Below are 24339 nucleotides of genomic sequence, written 5' to 3' on the forward strand. Positions count from 1 at the left end.
AAATGCCACAGACAGGAACTGTGGGCGTTTGTTGAAGTGTCGCCGTATTTATATCATTTGTTTGACGATAAATAAAAGTAGACGCAAATATATTCTATGGTATGAATTTGGATTCCTAGTCTAAAGTGTGGTATTATACTACACGTTATGTTATTTTATACATAGTTTTTATAGATATCGGATTTATTATTTTCTTTTCTATGTAATTTTATTGACAGCACTTAATATATTAACAAAATCCATGTACGTTAATAACCTCTTTCTATCTTATTTTTACAATATAACAAGTTAAATTTCTACGTAAATGAATGTTATATATGATTGCGAGTAGAATTTGAATTAGTTTGATAATAAAGTGTGCAATTATTGCCTTACAATTTATTGTTAGTTATAATTCATTTTGTCAACATTGTTTCAGTTTTATCAGCAATGTCAGTGATATTTCGTTTCATAAAAATTATGAGCAGGTAGTCCCGAATAAGGTAGTTATTGTCACTGAGATGTAGGACGGCGGTCATTCTATTGACAGCCGTCAAACGAAGTGTACAAGTCTAACCTATTGGCTCGTAATCCATTCTCATCTGATTATTTGAGTGTGATTTGAAATAAAGTTGTAAAAAATCTGAGTAATAAGACATGGAAATTGCAAATGTGTTTTTTTTTTGAGTTCCGATCGTTACAACGCCCATGATGGATATGAACAGCCAAGACCACCATGAGGCACCGTCCTGACGCTCTTTTATATATTTATTCGTAACATCTACAAATGTATTAAAGGTGATCATAATAAAAAATGTCTCACTTCGTTAAACTACTTAAAGCTTAAAAATATATCAAAATTACCAAAGATATGATATTGGCAAAACAAAAACTGACAGATGACCGATCAGTCATAAATAGCCACCGCAAAAATAGACCTAAAACCGCAGCATAATACTCAAAGCGGAGGTGAACCTCAAAAGTGGCTTAAAATACAAACACGAATTACGTATCCATACTTTGTCAAAACACAAATTATTTATTTGTAAATTATGATAGGGCAATATTTTTTATTCAAAATAGCTAGTAGATTTATCCTTACTACTATTCAGATCTATTAAGAAGAATATTCTATTAAGAAGAATAATTTGTATACTATGCATTAAATGAAACTACGAAGGATACCTGAAAATCTAATGTATGTAGTAGATTTGTAAAAAAAAAAACATAAAATGACTTTAAATTAGACTATGTTTATAAAAATGTGGATATATATTTACATATATATATAAATATACAGAAATAATAATCATTTAATCCAAGCATTTTTGGGGCAATTTACTCGAGAGCGTTATATAGGTTTTGTGATTCTTTTTACAGTTTTTTTGAGATAAAACGAAAATACCCTCCAAGTGCTGTTCTCAATGGTCGCAGTTGGACGATTTGGTACAATTATGTTAATGTCGGATCAATTTGAGAGAAACAAAAACCTTTATGCAAATTTTTATTGCCCCTCTAGTCCAACGTTTAACAGTTATGGATTACTTTAGAGAAAAATATAAAAACAGATGTCGTAATGTTATTATTGTAACATAATAGAGATGCAGCTTCAACAGAACGTTTAATGTAATAATATACTTTTATTAGCATATTTATAAAACTAATGAGTGCCTTAAAAGGCTCCCTAGCTAGGATTTATATCATATACCTACAAAATATGTCCGAGATGTATCGAAGTTTTTTATCAAAAATATTTCAGATAGCGTAGAAGTGTGATTTTAAAAATTAAATTAAGATTAGAACATTTAATATCTAAATATTTTATGGCAGACAGGAAATTTTTTCAAAGACAATTAACAAAGGCTTGTGGAAAAAAAAATCCTATCTAATCTGTAAGGCCCAAACTGTAACAGATACAGAAATGTATGTTCCAAATTTATTGAAAAAATTAAATAACTTTGGATAATTAATTGAGTTTGTTGTTAGACAGGCGGAAATGAAAAAAAAAACAATAAATGATGAGACACGATAGAAAATCGAGGATTTATATTGAAATTAACAAGATTAATGATATAATTAGATAAATTCAACCAACGTGAAATACGGGCAATCATGATGAAACTAATATTTTTCGGATAACTACAAGCGCTACTACAAGCGCAATTGCTATATTAAAAAAAATAACTGAAAATTTAATGATATCTAACATTGTAGCATATGCTATCCGTATTTTATTATTTTTAAAAAGAACATACTCCTGCCGTTTTTATTTATCATCTACTGCCATCGATTTCTTAATTTTATGGCGTACCAATCTGGATGCCGGCAGAATGCGCTTACGGTATCACGAGGTCCTGCGGTGTTGTCACCGACATGGGATTTTATATTTTTAAAAAGGGGGTCCCAGGTGTTGGATAGATTTCATTCACTATTGAATTTCCGATGTTTTGTAACTTCAATAGCCTCGCGGATTAACCTCAGTATGTACCTATGTAAGTATGCCTTCACAAGCGAGGACCTGTAGTTTATCAAACCGAATGTAGTGGCCTGGTTTGTCCATTGTGTATTCACACACTGCTGACTTAAAAGCGCGCCTATTTTTAATATCAGAGACGTATTCCTTCACCTTGCACCGCTGCTTCTCTTTGTCTGTCCAATGTGTCACAAGCCACAATCACTTAACAAAGCTTTATTTTATTTCAATCGGGTTTATATAAACACGATTGTGACTGATATAGAAATAAAATTGTATAAAAAATAAGGGATAAAATGAGATCTAAGACTTTCATTTGATATATTAGTTTCATTTAAATAAGGGATAAAAGTTAGTATATGTACTTCTCCAGGGTTCCATCTATCTTCGTACCAAAATTTGTCAAAATCGGTTCAATGGTTTAGTTGTGAATAACTAACAGACAGACAGAGTTACTTTTTCATTTATAATATTAGTACGGATATCACACAACCTAATAAATCCTGAAATAAATCGTGTCGCACTATAACCTATGGCAAAATGGTAGGCTGTTATACCGGCTTACACACTGTGATCTGATTTAATACCAAAGGCACATTTTCAGCATTTCATTAACGATTCAGGCTATACATGTGAGAAAAGTGTAGTAAAAGTACTTCCGCAATTCTCATTTCTTTAACAGAAAACTTCACTTACAACTATTTCACCTCCATTATCACACCAAATTGAACACTTATGTCACCTAAATTACTTTTAAAACAATTTTAGACTTAGACCCAAGCCTGCAAGGATAAAGGGATAATTTAATTTTATTAAATTTATTATGTTTTTATTAAAAATGATTTTGTTAATATTTATATACGATAATTATTTTTGAAAATAAAATTTTATTTAAAAAATTACCTAACACTATTATTAATAAGGAATGAGACTGAAATATTTCCTCATATCCAGGTATAGTACTAATTTTTATTTGTAAATCTCTTTATATTATTGTTCTTGAGGTCAGCCTCATTTTACTGTATTATGTAATAAGCTTAGGTTATTAATTAGTAGCTAGATCATAGCAGAATCGCCTTGCGGGCCCTGTGCCTTAGCAGAAGAGCGGCGCGTGGGACAACCCGTGGGGTTTTAGTAGGTAGTGCGTCCTTATCAGGACGAGAGTCCGACATAACTCCTCTTTCTTCCTCCCCAAGCAAGAGAGTATGCATTAAGCATTTCCCCACGAGAAAAAAAAAAGGTTATAATAAGTAAAAAAAAAAATAAAAATAAAAACAGTATTTCTGTAACGACGATATCTTGCCCAAGACTTAATGCATGTCGCATTTTATTCATATTTAACGTAATAACGAGTATTTGCTATGTCAGCGCCGTCGTCAGCGAGTAATAATTATTTTTTTTACATTTATATTAATAAAAACGAATATAATTTCTAAAATAAAATTAGATGAAATCACTCTTAAATCAACTATCTGCCAGTGAAATTTTCATCAAGCTGTTTCAAATATTAGACCTAAGAATAGACAGGGAAAAAAAAATGTATATTTATCGTATAAACATACAAGAATTTAGAAAAGGTGGTTATTTTAATATTGCAAAGAGACACTCTAATTTTGTTTATTCGTATTGTGATATATTTTTCCCTTTAATATTAAAAAATTACTGAGGAAAATTCCTCAGGTTTTTTTTTCTGTAAATAGATATTATCTAAATGTACCAATATTTATACCTTTCATAGTTTCTGTATATAACCAAAACTAGAAAAAAAAAATAGAATGAATCAATTAAGATTTTAATATAAAATGAAAGAATTTAAAAACTTAAAATAAATATATAATGTAATGTAATAAGGTACGACTTAAGTTTTATCAACATATCATAATTATATTAAAAATATGATAATGAGCTTATTTTTTTAAAATTGTGATTCCCTTTTAAAATATAATAATAAATTATTCCAGTTGTCCAGAAATAACTATTATATTCTAATGGGTAAAGTCGGTAAATCATAGTTATATTTAGCATGACACACCACTACGTTGATTTAAAGCTACTTTACAAATAGGCAGTAATCGTTAAATAGAGGTAATTTATGTCACTTCTATTTTTTCAAAACAAACGATGGCCTCATTTCTGTTTTATAAATTGCTTCAATAACAATAAAAAGACTTTCACCCATCCTGTTACTAGTTGAAAACCTTTCTTGAATAAAATCTTTATAAATTGATACTAGTAAAAACTAAATATTTACAATAAAATAAAGATAATTCTTACTAGTAAAATAATGATATAAGTTTATCTGCAAATATACATTTGTGCTGAGTCTCAGTTGTCGATTCTAAAATAGTTCATTGATTTCTTAAAATTTTTGAGTTATGATGCTTTTTTCTAAGAAATTAATTTTATTATATTTTTTTATGTGTAAGAGTTGTAAGTATGAACTTTTTTTGTTTTTTTTTTACCCGTGTCACTTGCCATCATCTTTAAAAAGAGAGAGCAAAAAATTTCCATTCTAAAATAGAAATTATGTCGTAAATTAGACACCCAAAAAATTATAACACGATATCTGTAGCAAATTAAGTTGTCCAAAAGATAATACGTTAATTTATCATTATCTTTTTTGTAGAAGTAAACTAAAAGTGTTCTAAATAAAACTATGTGGAATTATCTTAATATATATTCTTTCTTGCTTTATAATTTTAATTTTTTTCATAATTTTTTTTACAAATATGAGTAAAATTCAACATCATCAGCTTTTGCTGGTCTATGCAAAATTTTACGTTAATCGGACGCAGAAAAGTAGGTCAAAAACGACTTCGAAGCTCAGCTTTAATATAAAATTGGAGAGAGATTTGGAACGAACTAATACGTCTTAGGAGTTTCATGGCTAGTGGTCGGAAAATGTTTTGAAATGCTTAGAAATAAAAAGTGCATTAAATTTTCACGACCCTTTCCTATTGAGAAAATATATTAATATAAAAGGAAAAATCAGATAGGATAGAAAAAAAAATTGGAAGCTACAAAATCATTTCAAATAACTCGTCATGAATGGAGCATACCCAAACTATTTTGCATCTGAATAGTTTTCAGAACACCATCTTCTTAGAAATCTTTGGAAGTAAGTACCATTCCCAGAAACCTGACATGGGTTTTTTGATTTTTGCAAGGGGCTGTAAATTTATGACGAAAGTGGATAAGTCTGTGATCTTAAAAAATACCTTAAACATTGCACATTGGGACATGTAATATTACATATTTTGAAAACAGCAGAGAAAGTTATTTGTTACATAATCACAATAAAAGTATTTCATAACAGGTGAAGCTAAACTTTTATCAATAGACTGCAGCTCGTGTCTGAGCTAGCTGAAAATCAGTAATTAGCCCGTCACAGAAGATCAGTGTTTAAATGCGAAACGTACTTCTAAAAGTTCCAGGAGTCTAAGACCCCCTCCTTTTTTTCAGTTTAAAATAGTTACTAAGGCATCACCACCCGTGAACAAGTACAAAGGTCATTAGGTACGGTCACCATTAAATGTATAGCAGTAGATGTATTAAAGTCTAATTGTTTTTTTTTTTTTAATACACATGATATATAAAAATTATATAAATAAATATGATAAATTTAGCTCTTTTTGTGAATATAATTTCATCCAAGTATATGAATGCAGGCTACAATTCTCTAACATATTTCATACACATTGGCTTAAATTCATGGTCTAGCTTTGTAATGTATCACAACAAAAAATTTCTTTTCTCAAATATGTGAAATATAATTACTGATTAAATCAATAATTTAAAAAAACCTTGTTTTTAATTCATACCATTAATTCAAATACACATATGAGATCTCATACATCATCCTCCTATGTTAGACAAAATTGATATCTAATTTAGTTATAAAAGTAAATTACCAGTTATCTTATTTTCAGATAGAACAGTAATAGAATCGTAGTAATATTACGTAAAGATTAAATTACAAAAGGAGTGTAAGATTACAGTTTACAACTTTATTGTTATGAGTTACGACATGCAATGCCGTTGAAGATAAGTAGGTGATACTTGTAGATGAAGACTGTTAGGCTGATACTGAACATTTCACAGCCAGTCGCGTTTCAGACGGGAGAGCGAACGGACGTCCAGACGGGAGTAAACATACTCACGAAACTTAACCGCACATCATATTAAAAATAATTTTATATTAGAATTTTTTAAAATTTTTTTCTATATTCAAAGTGCTTTACTTTTATTTTTTTTTAAATTAATAGTTTTTAAAGTGGACAGTCAAAATAGGTGGACTTGGTAATTTACGTGATAACTATGGAAATTGGGAAAACTACCCCATATGTAGTGGTGGCACCGTAAACTGGACGTTATGTTATTATTATATAAAACGGATTTTAAACATCCTCATGCCTTATTATGATGATATGGTAAGTTGTTTTTAAATACATATAGTCTTAATCAATACTTTTAGTCAAAGTTTTAGTCAAACTTAAAAAGAATTTAAAAAAGGGTGAATATAAATCACGTTCACGTTTCATGTTACTTATTCTGAATATCGGATTAAGATATAAATTTAATCTAAATATCACCTATCTGCATTTGAGAAGTTTGAGAAGAAAAACACTTCTCCTATTAACGATAAATTTGGCCGTGATAAATTTATCTTTATCGTAGAAGTGATTTCTGCCACTTATGCAACTCTCTTGAGTTACATTGATATTATTTCTGTCATATGAGAAACTATATATTTTTTGTTCACTTTAATATCCCTTGAAATATTAACCTAGTGATATTTATTACTGTAAAGAAATAAAATATGTAATTTAAATACAATACGCTCATTTATCTTTTTCATCAATAATTGCTTTATAACATAGTAATTATTAAGATGACAAAATATCCTCGTAAATAATAATTTTCTATATAAATAGGAAAAAATTAAAACATTTTATTAATTGATTAAAAATAAAATTCTTTTCTTCAGATTACTTTTGAACAATCAAAACTATAAGCTGATTAAGTAAATTGAAAATGTATAATTATAGATATTAAATTTGTGTTTGTTAAAAAATATATCGAATATTTGAAGAAATTGAAGATGAAGGCTTGGCTCAAAGATATTGTAGAATTTGCCCGGATTTGCACATTCCTGAAGAGGAAGTAAAATTTTGAAGCTTTATATTTAAAATACGAATTATTTATTGCACTCACTGAAAGACAGGTCAATCTTATCAGACCATCGGATAACTAATTTTTATTTTGTGCTACCCATTTACTTCCATAACAAAATCTATAAAATATCCTATCCTTACTCTTACTTTTTTAATATCTTTGAAATGTATTAATCGGGAACTTTATTAAAGTTTAATGAGTAAACAGCATGTTAGTTTTCAAACCATCAACGATATATTTTGCTGCCACGTAACCTTTTTAAGGTTTAAAATAATTTGTCTGAATGCCATATAACACTAATACATCTTTCATTTTATCAGGAAAGATTGTCATAAAAAAAACAGATTTTTCTTGTACCTTACATGACACTTTGCGAGTATGTTTATATTGACACACTACAATATATCTATAACTAATTAACGTTAACTGTAAAAAAATTTACACGGTGTTAACTATAAAAATCACAAGTAAAGTAATTCTACTGAATAAAAATTGAATTGAACTATATTTTTTGTACCGCAATCAAAAAATCATATGTTGATTGTAACAATGTCTCCCTCAATAATAATCTCAATATTTATTTGGAACTTAAAAAATTATAATGACTATCATAAATCATGTTCTCACACATCTCATAAAACATAATTACAATAATTCCTATATCATTACGTCTGATAAAAAATATATATTTATTTCGCGTTGCCCTCAAGTTATTGACAGGTCGTAATTTTATTTTATCTCCATTTTCATGTTGATGAGATAGCAACAGTTGTTTTTGTTTTTATATAAAAAAAACTCATTAACATCAAAATAATGACAGCTTCGACATTTTAGTTATTTTTAATCATTAAGATGCTGTCGACCAATTTAATCTTATATTTAGGCGTTTGAAGCCAAGTCTCGAGATTTTCATGCTCCATTGATTCCATTTGGTGATAATTGTTTAGTGAATATAAAATACCACGTTCGTTTAAGTACAAGTCTGAATGAATTAAAAAATTATGCCTTCACTTCACGATTTATAAATGTATTGAAATCTGGGTGGAGTCGAAGAAACGCTCTTAATTTTTGTGACATTTATTTTGTTTCCAGATGGAATAACATATAATAAAAAATTTCGGATAATATTTTTTTATGTAGTCATTAGTAGTAGTAGTAGTAGTAGTAGAGTAAATTTGGGTGATATAATTTCAAATGAAATTGAAATTAATACTACAGATTTAATATGCATTGTGAACGTATAAATTTTATTATTAAAGAACTTAGAATTGAAGTACCATTCGCAAAACAACGGAGACAGCTCCGTTTAGCGTGAAAAAGTTGCTTGTTGTTCTTTGATTCAAAACGGATGGTCGAAAAAATAATTATAAAAGTTTTCGATTTATAATTCAGTTAAAGTTGCGACTTCGAGGGCTATACATCATGGGACAACTTTCTAAAAGTTGATGTTTTTATAAAAAGTTTATTTTGGTCAGCATGTTGTCATATAGGCGGGTATAATTTAATTGTTCTTATTTTGTTTTTTACACTTTCTTTTCAACCAGATCTACTCTAGCCCAAGGAAACATTGTAAGTGAAAATATACTTACAATGTCTTAGGAATATTGTCATAGTAGTCTGAGAGCACTGAAATAATTAATTAGCTTTATATGACTTTAATATTAGATTTATATCAATAAACAATTTCTTCAAATTGAGTGTTATGAGGGTCTTATAAGCTAGGAAAAAAATATATATAATTCTACTATGTAAGATCATCTATCCCAATTTATAAATATCAAGACGTAATTTTGCCTCGGATATAGTTTTTACTTTTTTAATTTTAATTGTTGTCTTAGTCCAATAAAAAATGTGCAAAAATTTTTAAGTAATTACTTTAATTACTTAAATTTATCGACAAAGATTTACTAAACTCCTCTTTCAGATAAATTTATAGTCATTTAATAAAGGGTGTTCAAATCCTATAATTATATGTATTTATGAATAGAAAAAAATTTGTGTGCTAACATTTTTAAATATTTTTATATACTTCATAGTATATAGTGTTATTATTATTGTTGCTTTTGTTCTCCTTATAAAGAAACTTTGTTATAAATCTTTTAAACCATTTAATGGAAATAAGTGCTTTAAAAAACTTGATGTAAAATGAATCAAAGGGTTCATTCAGTTCCTTAAAAGGTTTCCAAGAATTAATAACTACAGCCTTATGTTTATTCATAATTCTAACGATGTCATTACGTATCAAAATGGAACGTTTAATTTTCAATGTCTCTCTAAGCTCGACACACTTTTGTCTTTATGGATTATAATTTAATTATCTAAAACAATGAAAAGCTTTTTGAGTGAATTCAGCATTATTTAATATAAAATATGGTTCTTAATTAGTCATTATCCTAAACGAAAATCTCTGTATAATGATACAACTTTTTATTTACAAATCATTTCTTGTGATTTTCTATTTATAACAAGCAGTGACTAATTATATTTGGTAACCACCTATGTATATTTTATATCCATTGAGAGTAAACTGATAATTATGGAAGTTTAAAATATGGAAACGAATAGAAACTAAATCCAAGTATAGTTAGTTTGGTTTTGGGAATGTTCAAACCTTACTGAACCATGTATGCTTTTGTCAATACATGATTTTTAAGAAACGAATATTCCTTATACTTTGAATTACAACTTTAAAATAAACTCACGTAGACCACCAAAAAAAAAAAAACTAAATGGATATGTGTCCAGATAACGCGATTAGATAAGCTCTGACGGCCACTGTTTTTAAGATTACTATAGTGTTTTCATTTTTAGCACTCATTGTTGTGAAGTCAAAAGTTGTGACAGATAACACAATCAAAGAAAAAAAATGCTTTGTTTTTTCTTTTGACAGATTTTTAAGGGGTATATTAAATATATCTTAATTAGCAATCCCTTCGTTTTTATTTTTAATTATAGATTGCATTTTCCTCAGTATTTAAATTTCATACGATTTTCATTTTAAATAAAGAAAAGATTACATATTATGTTAAGAGTACCATTTCATATAGCATTTAAAATTTTGCATTACATGGAATAATTATTTTCAGCTCACTATGTAAAGGATCAATAAAGCTCGTAAACTTCCACAAGAATACATAGTTACCATTAATGGAGTCAGTGTTACCCGTTACTCCCAAAACGTAACCTGGGCATTCCATAGTAGACAAAATGCTAGTTTGGACCACATCTAACGGAAATATCATCATGACTACTCAAGTCACCTAACATCTCTTGAATTAATCTCACTCACAGCTTCTACCTAACCTGGAAATGTCGTAGAAAAAATGCGGGCTATTTTATGCTGACATTTTAAAATCGATGGCTATTTCTTGGGTTCCAATATAAGCAGACTCTCTGGACGGAGTAGAGACCTTATCTAGCCTGCGGTGGCTCAAGCATGAAATAGCACAGAGATTTTTGCACTGCTTTTGTTCCGTGGAATCTGCTACTGACTGAAAAGTGACGCACCAGCAATGAACGCATAATAGTCAAGAAGGAAGCTCAGAACGAACTTGTCAGCACCTTTTGCTGTCTCCGTCCGTCTCAATATTGCCACAACTTTGGTAGTAGCTCGAGTTTTAGCGTGAATATACCTCAAACCTTTAGGTATACGTGCTTACCAGCCACAAGTGCTTCGAGTTGTCTAGAATAAACTACGGAGACCATGTAATCTTGCAGAAAATACAAAAAGTCACACTTTAGCATGGTGTCCCCAGTCCTCCAATGAAATGGCTGCGTTCGAGTGACAACCCCTGACCAAGCTTCCTTCTATAAGATCACCAATTCTCAGAAGGAAGCATCCAATCGAGAACGGTAAGACTATATTCATGTGCTTTTACTTCACAAGTGAAGAAGTATAAGGGCAAGAAAGGTGTGTGACACACTTTCTGCACCACCAAGCAGTGGCTCGTCAGTACCTAAAGATCTGTAATCAGACGATGTGTAGACTCTCCTACCAAGAGAGTGACGGGAATTCACATACCATGTTCCATTCGGCAAGGATCTTAGGCAGAGTGGTGGTCCGTCAAAAGATTATTCTTATAAGATGATGAATAGAAAATTATTAATATAAAGAAAATTATGCGTCATAAAATGATAAAAAGAGAATTAACCATTTTTTTCATAATAGGTTTGTTTTATAAAGTATTAATTCTTCTTTTTTAATATTTTATTTATGTTCAATTTACGTAAGTTTTCATATATTTTATTGTTTAAAAGAGTTGAGTTAAAGTAAATTATTCAACCATGAAATTCTTTATCTACGAAGCGTTCTAAAACTTGCTTATAATTTTCATATAAAAAATAATGATTTACATCGAAAACAGATCTCTATTGTTGTATTAATAAATTATGAATCCTAAACACATTTTTTATGCATATATACGTGCAAAAATACATTTTATTTAAATTCCACTATCGGAATCTCATAAAGATTTACTGCTTACAATACACCAGAATTAGAAGTAACATTATAAGACTTAGAAGTAGCAATTTAATATAAATGTCACGTAATTTTTATCTCATTAAATGAAATCAAAATTACGTGACATTTATATATTTTTCAACTTAAAATAGTTTTCTCAATATAAGAAAAGAAATAAAATGAGGAAATGAATAAACAATTAAGAGTTCTCGTACAAACAATAATAGTGAAATAGCTGAAATACATGAATAAAAAATGTAAAATAGGAACATCCGTATCAATGATCTGTCAAAAACTAAAACTATTATGTACGCGTAAGCATATACTGGAATTATACTAGACTGAGACTTATACTTTAATACACGAGACTGAGAATTAACCTGTAATTTGTTGGTGTATTTAATTTTTTTGTTTCCTTTATATACTAAATAGGTAAGTATGAAAAATTTAAAAACATGACGTTACTTAAAAAAAAAATAAGTCCACGTTAAATTGTCCTGCGAATTAATTTTTTACGTCAATGATGACTCTTTGCATGTATATAAAAAAATAATATATTAATTTTATACATACATCGCAGTGTTTTTAAAATAATCATTTTATTTAAACGTATATTTTTTTAAATAAAATATTGCAACAAAAGCGGTTAGAATTTTAAATCAGTTCGATGATTCTGTTATATTCCTAAAGATAATGGAAGGCTCTGGAAAACAAAGTTGGCAAGATAAATATTTGTTCTTTAAAAAATAAAATATATTAATATTAATTATAGAGACCATAAAAAGTAAAGGCAATGTACTCTAAAGCCATTGTATTTTAATTATTTTACATTAAAATAAACCAGCCTGTCCCGAGATCAAACATACTTTCGTTATTTATATTTGAGACTCTTCTTAGAATCCAAACTCCATTCGTTTTTCCAGCGGTTATTGATTTCACAGATAATAAAAACCAGACAAGCCAAACAATTCGATGTGCTTTAATATTATGTTATTTACTTGTTTACTTGGAATTGTTTACTTGGAATAATGAATTATTTTTGATGGCATTAAAATATTTTCCAATAATTTCATCGTAGCAACAAAAGTACGTAAACAAAAGATTAACTTTAATTTTTTTTTTGTAATCATCTATTATTCATTCCAAATGTTTTAAACTACTTGATATGTGTCACCTCATTCGTTTTGTTTGATACATTAACCAGTTTTCTTACGTGCAAGAAAACATACATGAGGAAACGTAGTGCTTACAATAACTTACTATTAAATGAAAATTCTCAATATTTCTATCTTAATTAAAGACCTGACGACGATTGGTTTAAGCAATAAAAGAAAAAAAAATATTAATATGTCCAGCCGTTCCAAGGTGACAACATTTATATACATATGTAAATAAACGTGATTGCTCTGCAGATTGTTTCTACTTTCATAAAAACTATAGTGCTATAGGTAAAGCGGAAAGATTACCATTTGTTTTGAAAAAAAAAAAATTCTTACGACCAACAAAAATATAACATTTCAGGCAAGTAAATCTACCAAGGTGACATTTTTCTTGTTACAAATTATTTTTTAAAGTTTTCCTTTATTCCATATTAAAATTTCCTAAAATAACTTTTAGGCTTATCGTTTTATTGCACCACTTATCTTCTATAAAAATATCTATAACATAAAAACAGTTTTAATAAATACATATTCATTTATTTTATCAGTGACATCTTAAATTTACACTATACTGATATTACGGTATATTTTTTTTATTAACTCACAATTTTTGATCAAAGTATTTTGTGGAAACAGTAACTATTATAATTATGCTTTTAATTTTTTTTTAAACGGTATTAAAAGTCATATTTAATTATTTTCCTCCTGTTAACGTTTTGATATAATAATATTGAACACTTTTTTCATAATAATATAAAATTTTTACAATACATTTATACTTAGATAAGCCATAAAATAATATTTACATTTCTACCCTATATTTATATTAGAGGAGGAGTTTATATATACATATAACGCTACACTTATTGTACTTTAATATTAAGGAATTTAGTGCTCTAATCTCTACAAATTTATTTTATTTTATGAAACCAAATTAATGATATAAAATGAACCAAAGATAATTAATGTGATGACCTATTTGCTAATCGTTTTTTATTTTAATTTTTTTATAAAATAGAACAATACTTAATAAAGTTGTCAATGAAGGGAATATTTGTGATATTTTTTGGAGTAATAAAACAAAAAAAAAGATTTAATAGATAAATGAAAGTTATGAAGTGTTATTGAATATTTGTTACACAGGAAAAATTCTCAAAATACGAGTTAAAAGGTTTTTTGGCAACTGAAATAGGCTAATCTGACGCGATGAGAGCCGTGAGACCACCTGAGCGCTGACAAGATACAGATTACCGTTGAGATTGAAAAAATATATGTTAACACAAACCAGATTATACAATATAAAAACATACAATACGGGAGATTAACGGTTTTATGAAAGAAATGTGTTCATAATACAATTTAATTTTCCTGCAACATATATTAGGGTCTTAGTATCAGGATCTCGAGCGATATGTTGCACATCTTATTAAAATATTAGCATGTTTCCTATAGGTATTAAAAAAAAAATCTTCTTTACATATATATATTTTTGAACAGGTTAACTGTAATATATTATACTTTTATGAATTACCTCTGAATGATCTTCTCACCAACGACACGAACATCATTTTACTCTATACGAAGTCACACAAAGCGCGAAAGACTGATTCGTTTTCGCAACTCGCAAGGATAACGCCTGTTTTCCAGTATACGCTAGAAGTTTTGTCATTATTCAATCATTACATTTTATTTTCAAAACGGTTTTTGTTCTAATTAATATACAGTTGTAGTTTAGTTGGTCTATTTTTTATTTTTGTATTTCTAGACAATATATTTAAATGAGTATAAAAATTTGTTCACACTATTGACGATACTGATTTTGAAAAAAGAATCGGTATGAATTTCATTCATTCCTGCTTTGGTTTTTTTTTTGTATGGTTTTTATAATGTTTGGATCGCCTTTATCCTTGAACTCTAATGATAATTAATACAAGTTCAATTATTTTTAACACAGAGTTATTATACAAATTTAGTTTTGTATATTTATAAATTTATGACTAATTCGATAAGACTAGTTCTTATATCCAAAGTGATTCTAATGATTAATGGGTACTTTATTAGCTTCGATAAGACTAGTTCTTAGTGTTAAATTTATTTTAAGCGGTTAATTATACTTTAAGACATTATTTATTATCGCTTTAAATCAAATTTAAGTTTGTTATAATTACTATAAGAGTTGAATTAATAAAACAAGTTGCCGTGCCTGTGAAGCTTATTTAAATATAAAAATATTATTTTAAATTATAACTTTGAAAAATTATTTTATATCTTTTGTAATACTTGTCACTTATATTTTAAGTGTTTTGTTAGAATATAATTATGTTTAATATTTTAATCTTAATTTTTTCACTTTAAGCTAGCCAGCCCAGACTGTGCTAATTATTCTACTGTACTGTACTGTAATTATCGCACTGTAAATATATATGAAACCATATGTAGCAACTTCTATAATGTGTATTATTTCAATATTTATAAAAATTATGTAACAACTAAGTTAAAATCGAAAATACAGTCTTTATTCACCAAGTCGAGCAAACACACAACAGCTTAATATTTCCTTAAAATTTGCCATTTCAATTTTCATTTAAATAACTTCGATTTAAAACTAAAAAAAAGTCTAGCAAAATTTTTCTTAAAAATGGCAACACAGGATCGAAAGAAAAAATAATATTTCTATTTCTAATACCGTAATAAAATCTAAACCTTTTATATAAATAGCATCATGTTTGACATTACATTTATAAACCCAAACTGTTTTAGATTGGTACATTCAACATAATTTCCAGCGAATTACTTGCATATGGAATAAAAAAATTTGAGCTCACCTTTCGTTGGTTCTAAAATGATTAAATTCATATACATATCCATTTTTCGGTATAAGTTTTTAAGCAACAAACTTTCCTCTTCAACCGGAGCTCTATGTGTAAGACTACCTACATATCATCAAATCATTATCGCTACTAAAGAAAGACATCTTAACGATATAGACAACATACAAAGACCAATAAAAGAAAGGAATTAACTTTCACAAACAGCCTCGCTGCTGACTTCTGGAAATTATATTGAAAAAAAGTAAGGTAAATAAATTATAAAAGACTTTTAAAATAAATTATAAAAGATGTTCTTCTTAAATTTAGCTAATACTTATTATACAATTTTAAGTAACTAATTGCTCAAATACGTTTAGCGAATATTTATATTTATAATTGCGATTAAAATAAATATTTTACACCTTAAGTAATCAATTTTATATTCAGTATTAAGTGAGCAATTTTAAAATAAACATGACTTCGACCTACTTTTGTCGGCATCTGTGACAAGGGTTTCAAACTTGGACGTACCAAATTGAATATGCCGCAATGGTAAATTTATTTAGTGAATAAAAATGTGAAATAAATAATTATAGTCTTAACAAGTTATTCATTATGTTACGTGTAGAGTTATATTAACTAACGGATAATATTAATTTTTTATATAAAAGATATCCAAACTATTTTATAATCCGTCTAAAATTGGGAACTTTTTGTATTTTCTGCTCTATCACAGAAATACGCTGAAGTGATTTGATTGGAATAAAAAAATAAGGAACCACTATATTCTATGGGTATCTTGCAATTTTCAACTTTACGCCCGGTAGTCCAACATAAAACGACTTATAACTCAAAAAGTATGAACATAAGAAAAAAAAGTTTTAAACAAAAGTTGTAACGAATAAATTGATCTTTACAAATGAGTTGATGCATTTTTTTTATTAATCTAATATTTCAAAAGTTATCGGCCGCGAAAGAAAGACCGGTTCATTAAATGGGCCATAATCGTCAATGGTAAGTTTTCCAAAAAAATTTACAAAATACAAAAGATGCGAAATTTTATTCTCTACAAATTATTGTATGTAACATGTATTATAAGAATGTATTGTAAGCAATCATTAGATTGCTATATCTTTTGCCCAAAAGTGCATAGTTTCCGAGATATCAGCCAAAAACGTTTTTTCAAGATGGCGCTTGTCGCGTCACCTGGATCTGTCAGCATTTCGTGATTTTATGCTCAGTAACTGACCATAAACCTTATAAAAATAAAAATGGGATCGAAAATTTAGTGCAAAGTTAAATACTATTTTGACTAGCCTAACAGCGCAGATGTATTGTTTATTGACACTAATTTAGTTTTAATTGAAGTCTATTTAATTAACAGGACTATTTAAAATGCCAATGATAAATATCGAGTCTATTTAATTTGTTTAACATTCTCAAATTATAAATCATATTCCACCAATAATTTTTCTATGTCACGCTTAAAATTTTTGGATTAAATGTCTATCATCAGCTTTGTTAGCACAATTTCATATTTGCTACTAAGCTTCAGTAATTTTCAGTCCTAATTGGATTTACGGTGTATTTATTGGATGTACTGATTAAAATAAAATATTTTTGCTTATTTGAGTCGCTTTCTTAGACTAAAATGACTTAAACTGTACATAGGGATTTTACTTGAGCACAGTAATAAACGTTCCATATACTGTAAATAATAAATTATTCACAAGAAGTACTCCAAACGATTTCTCAACTTTTTTGCAGAGGAGTATTTTTTTGGTACTTCATTTTATTACAGGACCCTCGTGTTGGAAAGTCACTAGCAAACGCTTCTATTGTAATTAGGATGAAAGCACTTCAAATTAATCTTGTCATACATCTGTCAGCTTTAATTTTGGAGGGTCTGTACTTTGTCAAAACGTATGGAATGGTTCAGTTTACACACTGTTTACAATTTATATTTCGACACACCTCTATTTTTAACATCTGTGATGTGTTCCCTTACTCTTTCACCGATGTTCCTCTTTGTTTATCTCATTTATAATTAGCCGAATTCTCAATTAATTTTTTACACGTTTGATTTGGTTAACGTTAACATACTTAAGTTTTTTATTGCGTATATGGTTTATTTATTATATTATCGTTAAACCTTAATTTAAGGTGTCTGTGAAACTTGGGTATTGCCTCATAGAAGATGATGTACAGAAAAACTCAAGAGCGTTATTTTAGATACTAAACAGGTCTGTGCACTCTCCTGATTGCAGCAGTTGTTTGAGAGTAATGCACCCACATATAAATAAAATACTGAAACAATTTAGCTATAAACAACATTTATAAAACTTGCAAGTTTAATGGACCCAACCTACAGCAATGCTTACACTGCTAGAGTATTGTACTTTTTTTTCGTATCTTGTATATATTTTTATAATGAAATAAATTTTGAACCAAAGTTTGTATTAAATTTTATATTAGAAAATATAAAATGAAAAATTCATTGACACAAGCAGAATTTATATCCAGAATCTGTAACGAACAGAAACTGTAACCACCCGAATATCGAGACCCAGTTACTTTATTTAATTTATTATTTAAAATATTTATAGTCAGATTTAGAATAACTTCTTATCATAATCGTGAATTCACTCAAACCCATAATTTTTATTTTAAATAAAATTTTACAAATGTTTTTCTACAGACGTTTCCAATAGATTTATTTTTATTTATATTTTTCTCATCCCGTCCGCCCGTGATCACGGTTGCTGCAAAGTAATCAAAACATCGGCAGTATCTAGTTTTTTTTTAAATAATAAAATAACGTAGTAATCCGAAAATATTCGTTTTATTTAAATGAATACTCGGGAAACTCTTAGATCTCATAACCATTTTATTATTTATGTGAGATATGGGTTACTGAATATAGTATAGCTATAATTCATATTATAATTTCATTTTAAAATGTTACTAATCTTAGGAACAACATTATTAACGCATCAATTTGCTTTCCGTTTTCACTATTTGGAAATAAAACATTATACGATTACTTGCACCATTATTAAGGGTTGAACATGATATCAATAAAAGAGTTAGCGGATGTTTGAGTAGATATAAAATTAATTGTTATAGCATTTACCATCGAGACTGTCACCAAGTGGCAAAGTTATAAAGATAAAATGAATTTTATTAGTCATACTCATAAATATCTTGTTGTTACGTTTTTTATTCGTTGAATCGATCTAACTAAAGTTAGTAAAAAAAATATATTTACATTGTAATAATTAAAAGTTTTATTATATTTGATCTTAATATTATTATTACAATGAGTTTTTTACTTGAAATATTTTACCTTTCTTGTTAACAATATGAAGATCATTTAGTATAAACTTTTTTTTATAATTCAAGTTACTGTTACTTACTCACTATTTTCCTTTTTATTTTTTACTACTCTATAAAAAAAAACACTTTCATATTCTTAATATTTTAATATTATTCAGATATTTACGCAAACATCTGTGTTGTTGTCGTGTTATTTTCCTTTCACAAAACTTTCGGTAACGGATAAAGAAGCATGTTATTCGGATTTTGTGTAATTTGAAATGTATTCTATAATATAATTTAATGGAGACAGACATCCGATTTATCTAAACTGTCAATTTCATAGTAATACAGAATAACAAAATGTTCCAGAATAAATTTGAATTCCTGTCTTTTGAAAATTTTACTTAATTCAATATCGTCATAATCCCATTTAATTAAATAATTAATTTTGGATGATTTAAATTATTTTACAAAGTTTTTAACTAACTAAAATGAAATAGTGTACTCGATCGTCGTGTAGTCCCTTTGTACATTATGTGCGCAAAGTCGAAAATCAATGTTGCTAAACTTTATTACTGTAAATAGGTCTTACTTAATTCATGTAAAAAAAAAATTACATGCTGAGTTTACAAGGCGAAAAACTTACTCCTGCATTTCGTTATAATACATCGAGTAAATGTGGATTGATCAGATTTTCAAATACGTTGTCGTTTCCACCAGGCGTTTCTACATAAAATAATATTTTCGTAAATAAAAACGATATTGAACAATCACAAACAAAAAGAATTCTAATTTTATTTTAGAACAATTATATTAATACTTCGTATAATTATACACGTTATTTATTGTTTTAAAACGAACCGATTTTTTTTTTTTTTATCAAAATCGTAATCGATTTTGAAAAAAAACACTTATAAAATAATTACGATATTTTTTACGTTTTTTATCTGTATTTTATAAGGTGAAAATAATACATATATTTAATGTACTAGTAATAACACGACACTACGATCATTTGCAAACAACAAACCAACAAACAAAAGTTTTTATATTGTATGACACTCACGAATGAATTCCTGAACAATGGATATGATACACGAAAAGTAGACTCAATTCTAGTATTCGGAGCTCATTTTCCAGTCCATAGTGGCTCTTTCCCCGCATTAAATGTGTTGAGATGTGACAATGGGACGTAATTAAAGATAGGAATGGGATGTTTTAACACAAAAAGGTTGTCTGATTACACTAACATTGTATCGTATCTTTCCTTGCTGTAATATTTTTTGTTAATAGTAAATTTAAAGTAATCGAAAATATTTTATGATAACCTTGCATTATGAACAATTTGTATCAATTAATTTTCTTGCCTACAATACAATATATAAGTTTATTTTTTAAATTATCGTTTGTTATATAATAAATAATAATGTATTTATTATTTTTGTGAGATGAACAATTTTCGATGATTCTAGAAAATTGGGACACGTATAAAATATTTTAAACAACTTATATCAAGACAAATGTCGGATGGCTTTTGACCTAATAATGCGAAAGCAATAAACATTGAGGTAGTGCGAAGATCTGATACGTCGAACAAAAGTTAATTAAAATTATAACGACTGTACGTTCTTAAATAATAAACTCGATATGATTGTTTTATAGTAGGTAAATATGTAAAGAGAAAATAAATGTAATTTCACCAGCATTTTTATTTTTTTATTTGAATTTTCTTATCACGATGTTCTGATCTAAAAAAATAAAAAAGAAATAGTTTAATTTAGTAATAAATACGTATTATGGGTGAAAGGTATAAAATTGAGATAGGATTAATTAGAAAATGTTTGTCAACTATCTAACGTTAGGTCCTACAAAAAATATATATTTCCTTAAAATATCAGCTTATAATTTTTCTTCCATATATTTATTCTTTCAAATTATGCGTATTTTTGGTTTTATTATTATGTATTACTAAAATCGCTTTAATTCTAAATTATGAGATTAATAAGCTCGAGTCACATGACTCAAAAGCTTCAACTGACAATACCTTCTTCTGTCTTTAGTACAGGATAAATTGGTGAAGAAAATTTGTGACGTTGAACAGATGACATCGCAAGAATTTTGCTCTCGTTTCTATTTTCGGTAATGTAAAGCAGAGGCCAGTTACGAATGAATTCCAGAGACTACACGAAAATAAAAAAAGCCTATGATTTATGATTAGGGCATCAAAGGAAAAACTGTTAATGTTTCATATTCATTTTAAAATCCATAGCCTGATGTAAATAATATTCAGTCGCAAAGTTCTGTTATGTGTTTTCCTGTTTATATTTTGCATCACTTTGAAGGCTTTGAAGGTTTGTAACAATCAGTAGAAAATTGATTGTAGCAAATAATAACAAGCGTATAAGCGCCTATTTTATCTCCACACATCATTAATTTTATTAATCGTAATCGAAAATAATACAACTGCTGTTAATTGGAGTAGAAACGTGTAATTAAAAATTCTTCAGTCTCCGGTTATATTGCTTTATCTACACAAATAAATAAACTGTCATATTGGTGATATTACTAAAAAAAAAATTATTTGAAACACGAAAAAACTGGCCAGATTATATAATAGTATTGAAGGCTAGTGTTTTCTGATACTGACGCCAACTTTATCACTAAACTTGACGTCAATATCACATAACATATTGTCGGTTGTAAATTTTAATCTCGTATATTGCTAGCCGATATTACGATGCTATGAAAATATGTTCCATTTCTTTAAAACTACGTTGTTTATATTATCCATATAAAATTGTATTTAACAAACTATTTACAATGCTCACTTTTACCTGTGACTTCGTGCGTTTCTTTATTTGAATGAGAGACGAAACCTAGGATTTGTGATTGAAATAAGTGACCTTGGACTCTATTAAGAAATTGAAACACACAGAGAAACAGAAAAATACATTGCTATTATTTCCTTGCCTATGCGCATTATACGTACGGAATAAATGAATTCTGTTATTGCAATTTATATCCGATTATTTTATATAAGATTAAGAAAAAATACAATAATTCAGAAATACTACTGTAAAATGCAGAAAATTAAAAATTATACAAAGGAATAAAATCAATATAAAGAAATAATCATCTAGTAAGTTATAAATGTTTTTTTTTTGTATACCTCGAGTAAATTCAATGCTACATTGTGGATTTTATCGTCCGCGGAAACTATTTTCTTTACTCTTTGATGTTATGATCCGAAAATAAAATACTTCTTTTGTATAATTTTCTTGTGAAATATACAAGAGATATTTTTATTTCGTGTTGTGTTTTATATTTTACAAAAGTAACATATGATATGTAAGACTTTTGCGAGTATTCATTTGAATAAAACTAATATTTTCGGATATACTACGCTAAAATACTAAGAAAATGTTCATTTTCATATCATCCGCCCGTGATGACGGTTGCTGCTAAGTAACCGAAACGTCTGGAGTATGTAGTTGTAATTAAGAAAAAAAAAACGCGTCGTACTTTTGGTAAATACGTTGGGTATTTCTTGTATCTGTAATAAAAAAAATAACAGTTTATGTATATCAGAAGCACTATAACGTTACTGAGTCGGAAACAACGATCATTAAGCTTTTAAAACTCAAAAAACATGTGGGAGTGCCATTGAAATTTTCCTAAACATACTCTTAAGAAAGCATCAAAACAAATTCATTTAATTTTATGTCTTATTTACTAACGTGTAGGATATATATTGGCAAAACTTTGAAAATATCTCACCGGTCCGTTCGAACAGTGGCATTAAAAATGTCATTTCTATACATTTATAAAAAGAATAAATTGTACGTATTTATGCGTTTCGGAGATGACGTCATAAATATTTCTGGGGTTCGTTCCGCTCATTTCGTTTATGTTTAACGCTTGAGGCTATTTTGAATCAAACAATATAATAATATACTTAATAAGGAGCTCCCGCAATTTTAGTCACAATGCTGGATTGCGTTTCTTACAATTATTTTGAAGAAAATTATGATGGAAATATAGAAAAAAAGGTTGCAATGTTTGCTTTCATTTTATATTTATAATTTTTCAAATCAGACATCTGTAATATTTTTTTTCATATTTAACTACACACTAATTAAGACATATGCTCTTTAACTTTGAATTGTGAAGACCGCTAGCAACCAAATAAAAAAAAATCCATTAAATACCGACACTAGTAACCTTCAATACTTTATAATAATCATATACCCATAACCATCACCTACTATTATCATTTTGTATTTAAATTTGGTGAAAGCAAAGGAAATATATATTACAAGACAAGACAAGAAAATTCAAAGGAAAAAGGCAATGAACGATAAATCACTTAACTTTATCAAGAATTTATAAGAGCTGCATAACGTGTCAAGTTAGTTTACGAGTCGAGTGTAGTTTGATTAAAATAACTTTTCCCTCCGCTAATGAACTACAGATTCATCAAATTCTCACCTCCACTTGATGGGATAAGTTCCAAGAAATAGGACACCTGGAGCAAACTATAACTTTAACATTCTACATCAGTTATATACCATATTGACTAATATCATACTTTATATATTTTAGTATATTAGTATGAATGTTGTCTTTTAATGACTTGTAAAAGATTTTGGTTTTAAATACGTATGTTTAAAGTAATTTATAGATCCATAAGTTTGAAAACAATGAATCCGCATATCAGGACATTAAGATACCGTTGGTATATTTACATGAGAGAGCGAGGAGTTCCTCGATCTAACGAGTCCGGGACCCTAATTTCTTAGGAGGTCTTCGAGTCTTGGCGTTTAGTACCGGTGATGACGGAAGGCTTTCCAGTTTGAAGAAGACACAGTGTTTGAAGTAGAGTTTCAGTCTTGACTCCTAGTGTTCAGCGTTTCTTCCAGTAATGTCCTACAAAATGTCAGAAGTCAGTATTTATAGTATTCA

At 28.1% G+C, this 24339-nt stretch overlaps 1 protein-coding gene across 1 annotated transcript in view; it reads left to right on the forward strand.

Annotated features, from left to right (window-relative positions):
• Positions 1–6571: 6571 nt before the first annotated feature.
• Positions 6572–24339, forward strand: part of LOC116774849 (neuropeptide F receptor) — a 29681-nt gene continuing 11913 nt past the window's right edge. Inside the window, exon 1 of the mRNA XM_032667628.2 lies at positions 6572–6882. Coding sequence (XP_032523519.1) covers positions 6862–6882 — 21 coding nt within the window. The 5' untranslated portion in view covers positions 6572–6861. The remainder of the gene's footprint in view (positions 6883–24339) is intronic.

This window comes from Danaus plexippus, chromosome 23, assembly GCF_018135715.1.
Source record: "Danaus plexippus chromosome 23, MEX_DaPlex, whole genome shotgun sequence".
Classification (NCBI taxonomy): domain Eukaryota; kingdom Metazoa; phylum Arthropoda; class Insecta; order Lepidoptera; family Nymphalidae; genus Danaus; species Danaus plexippus.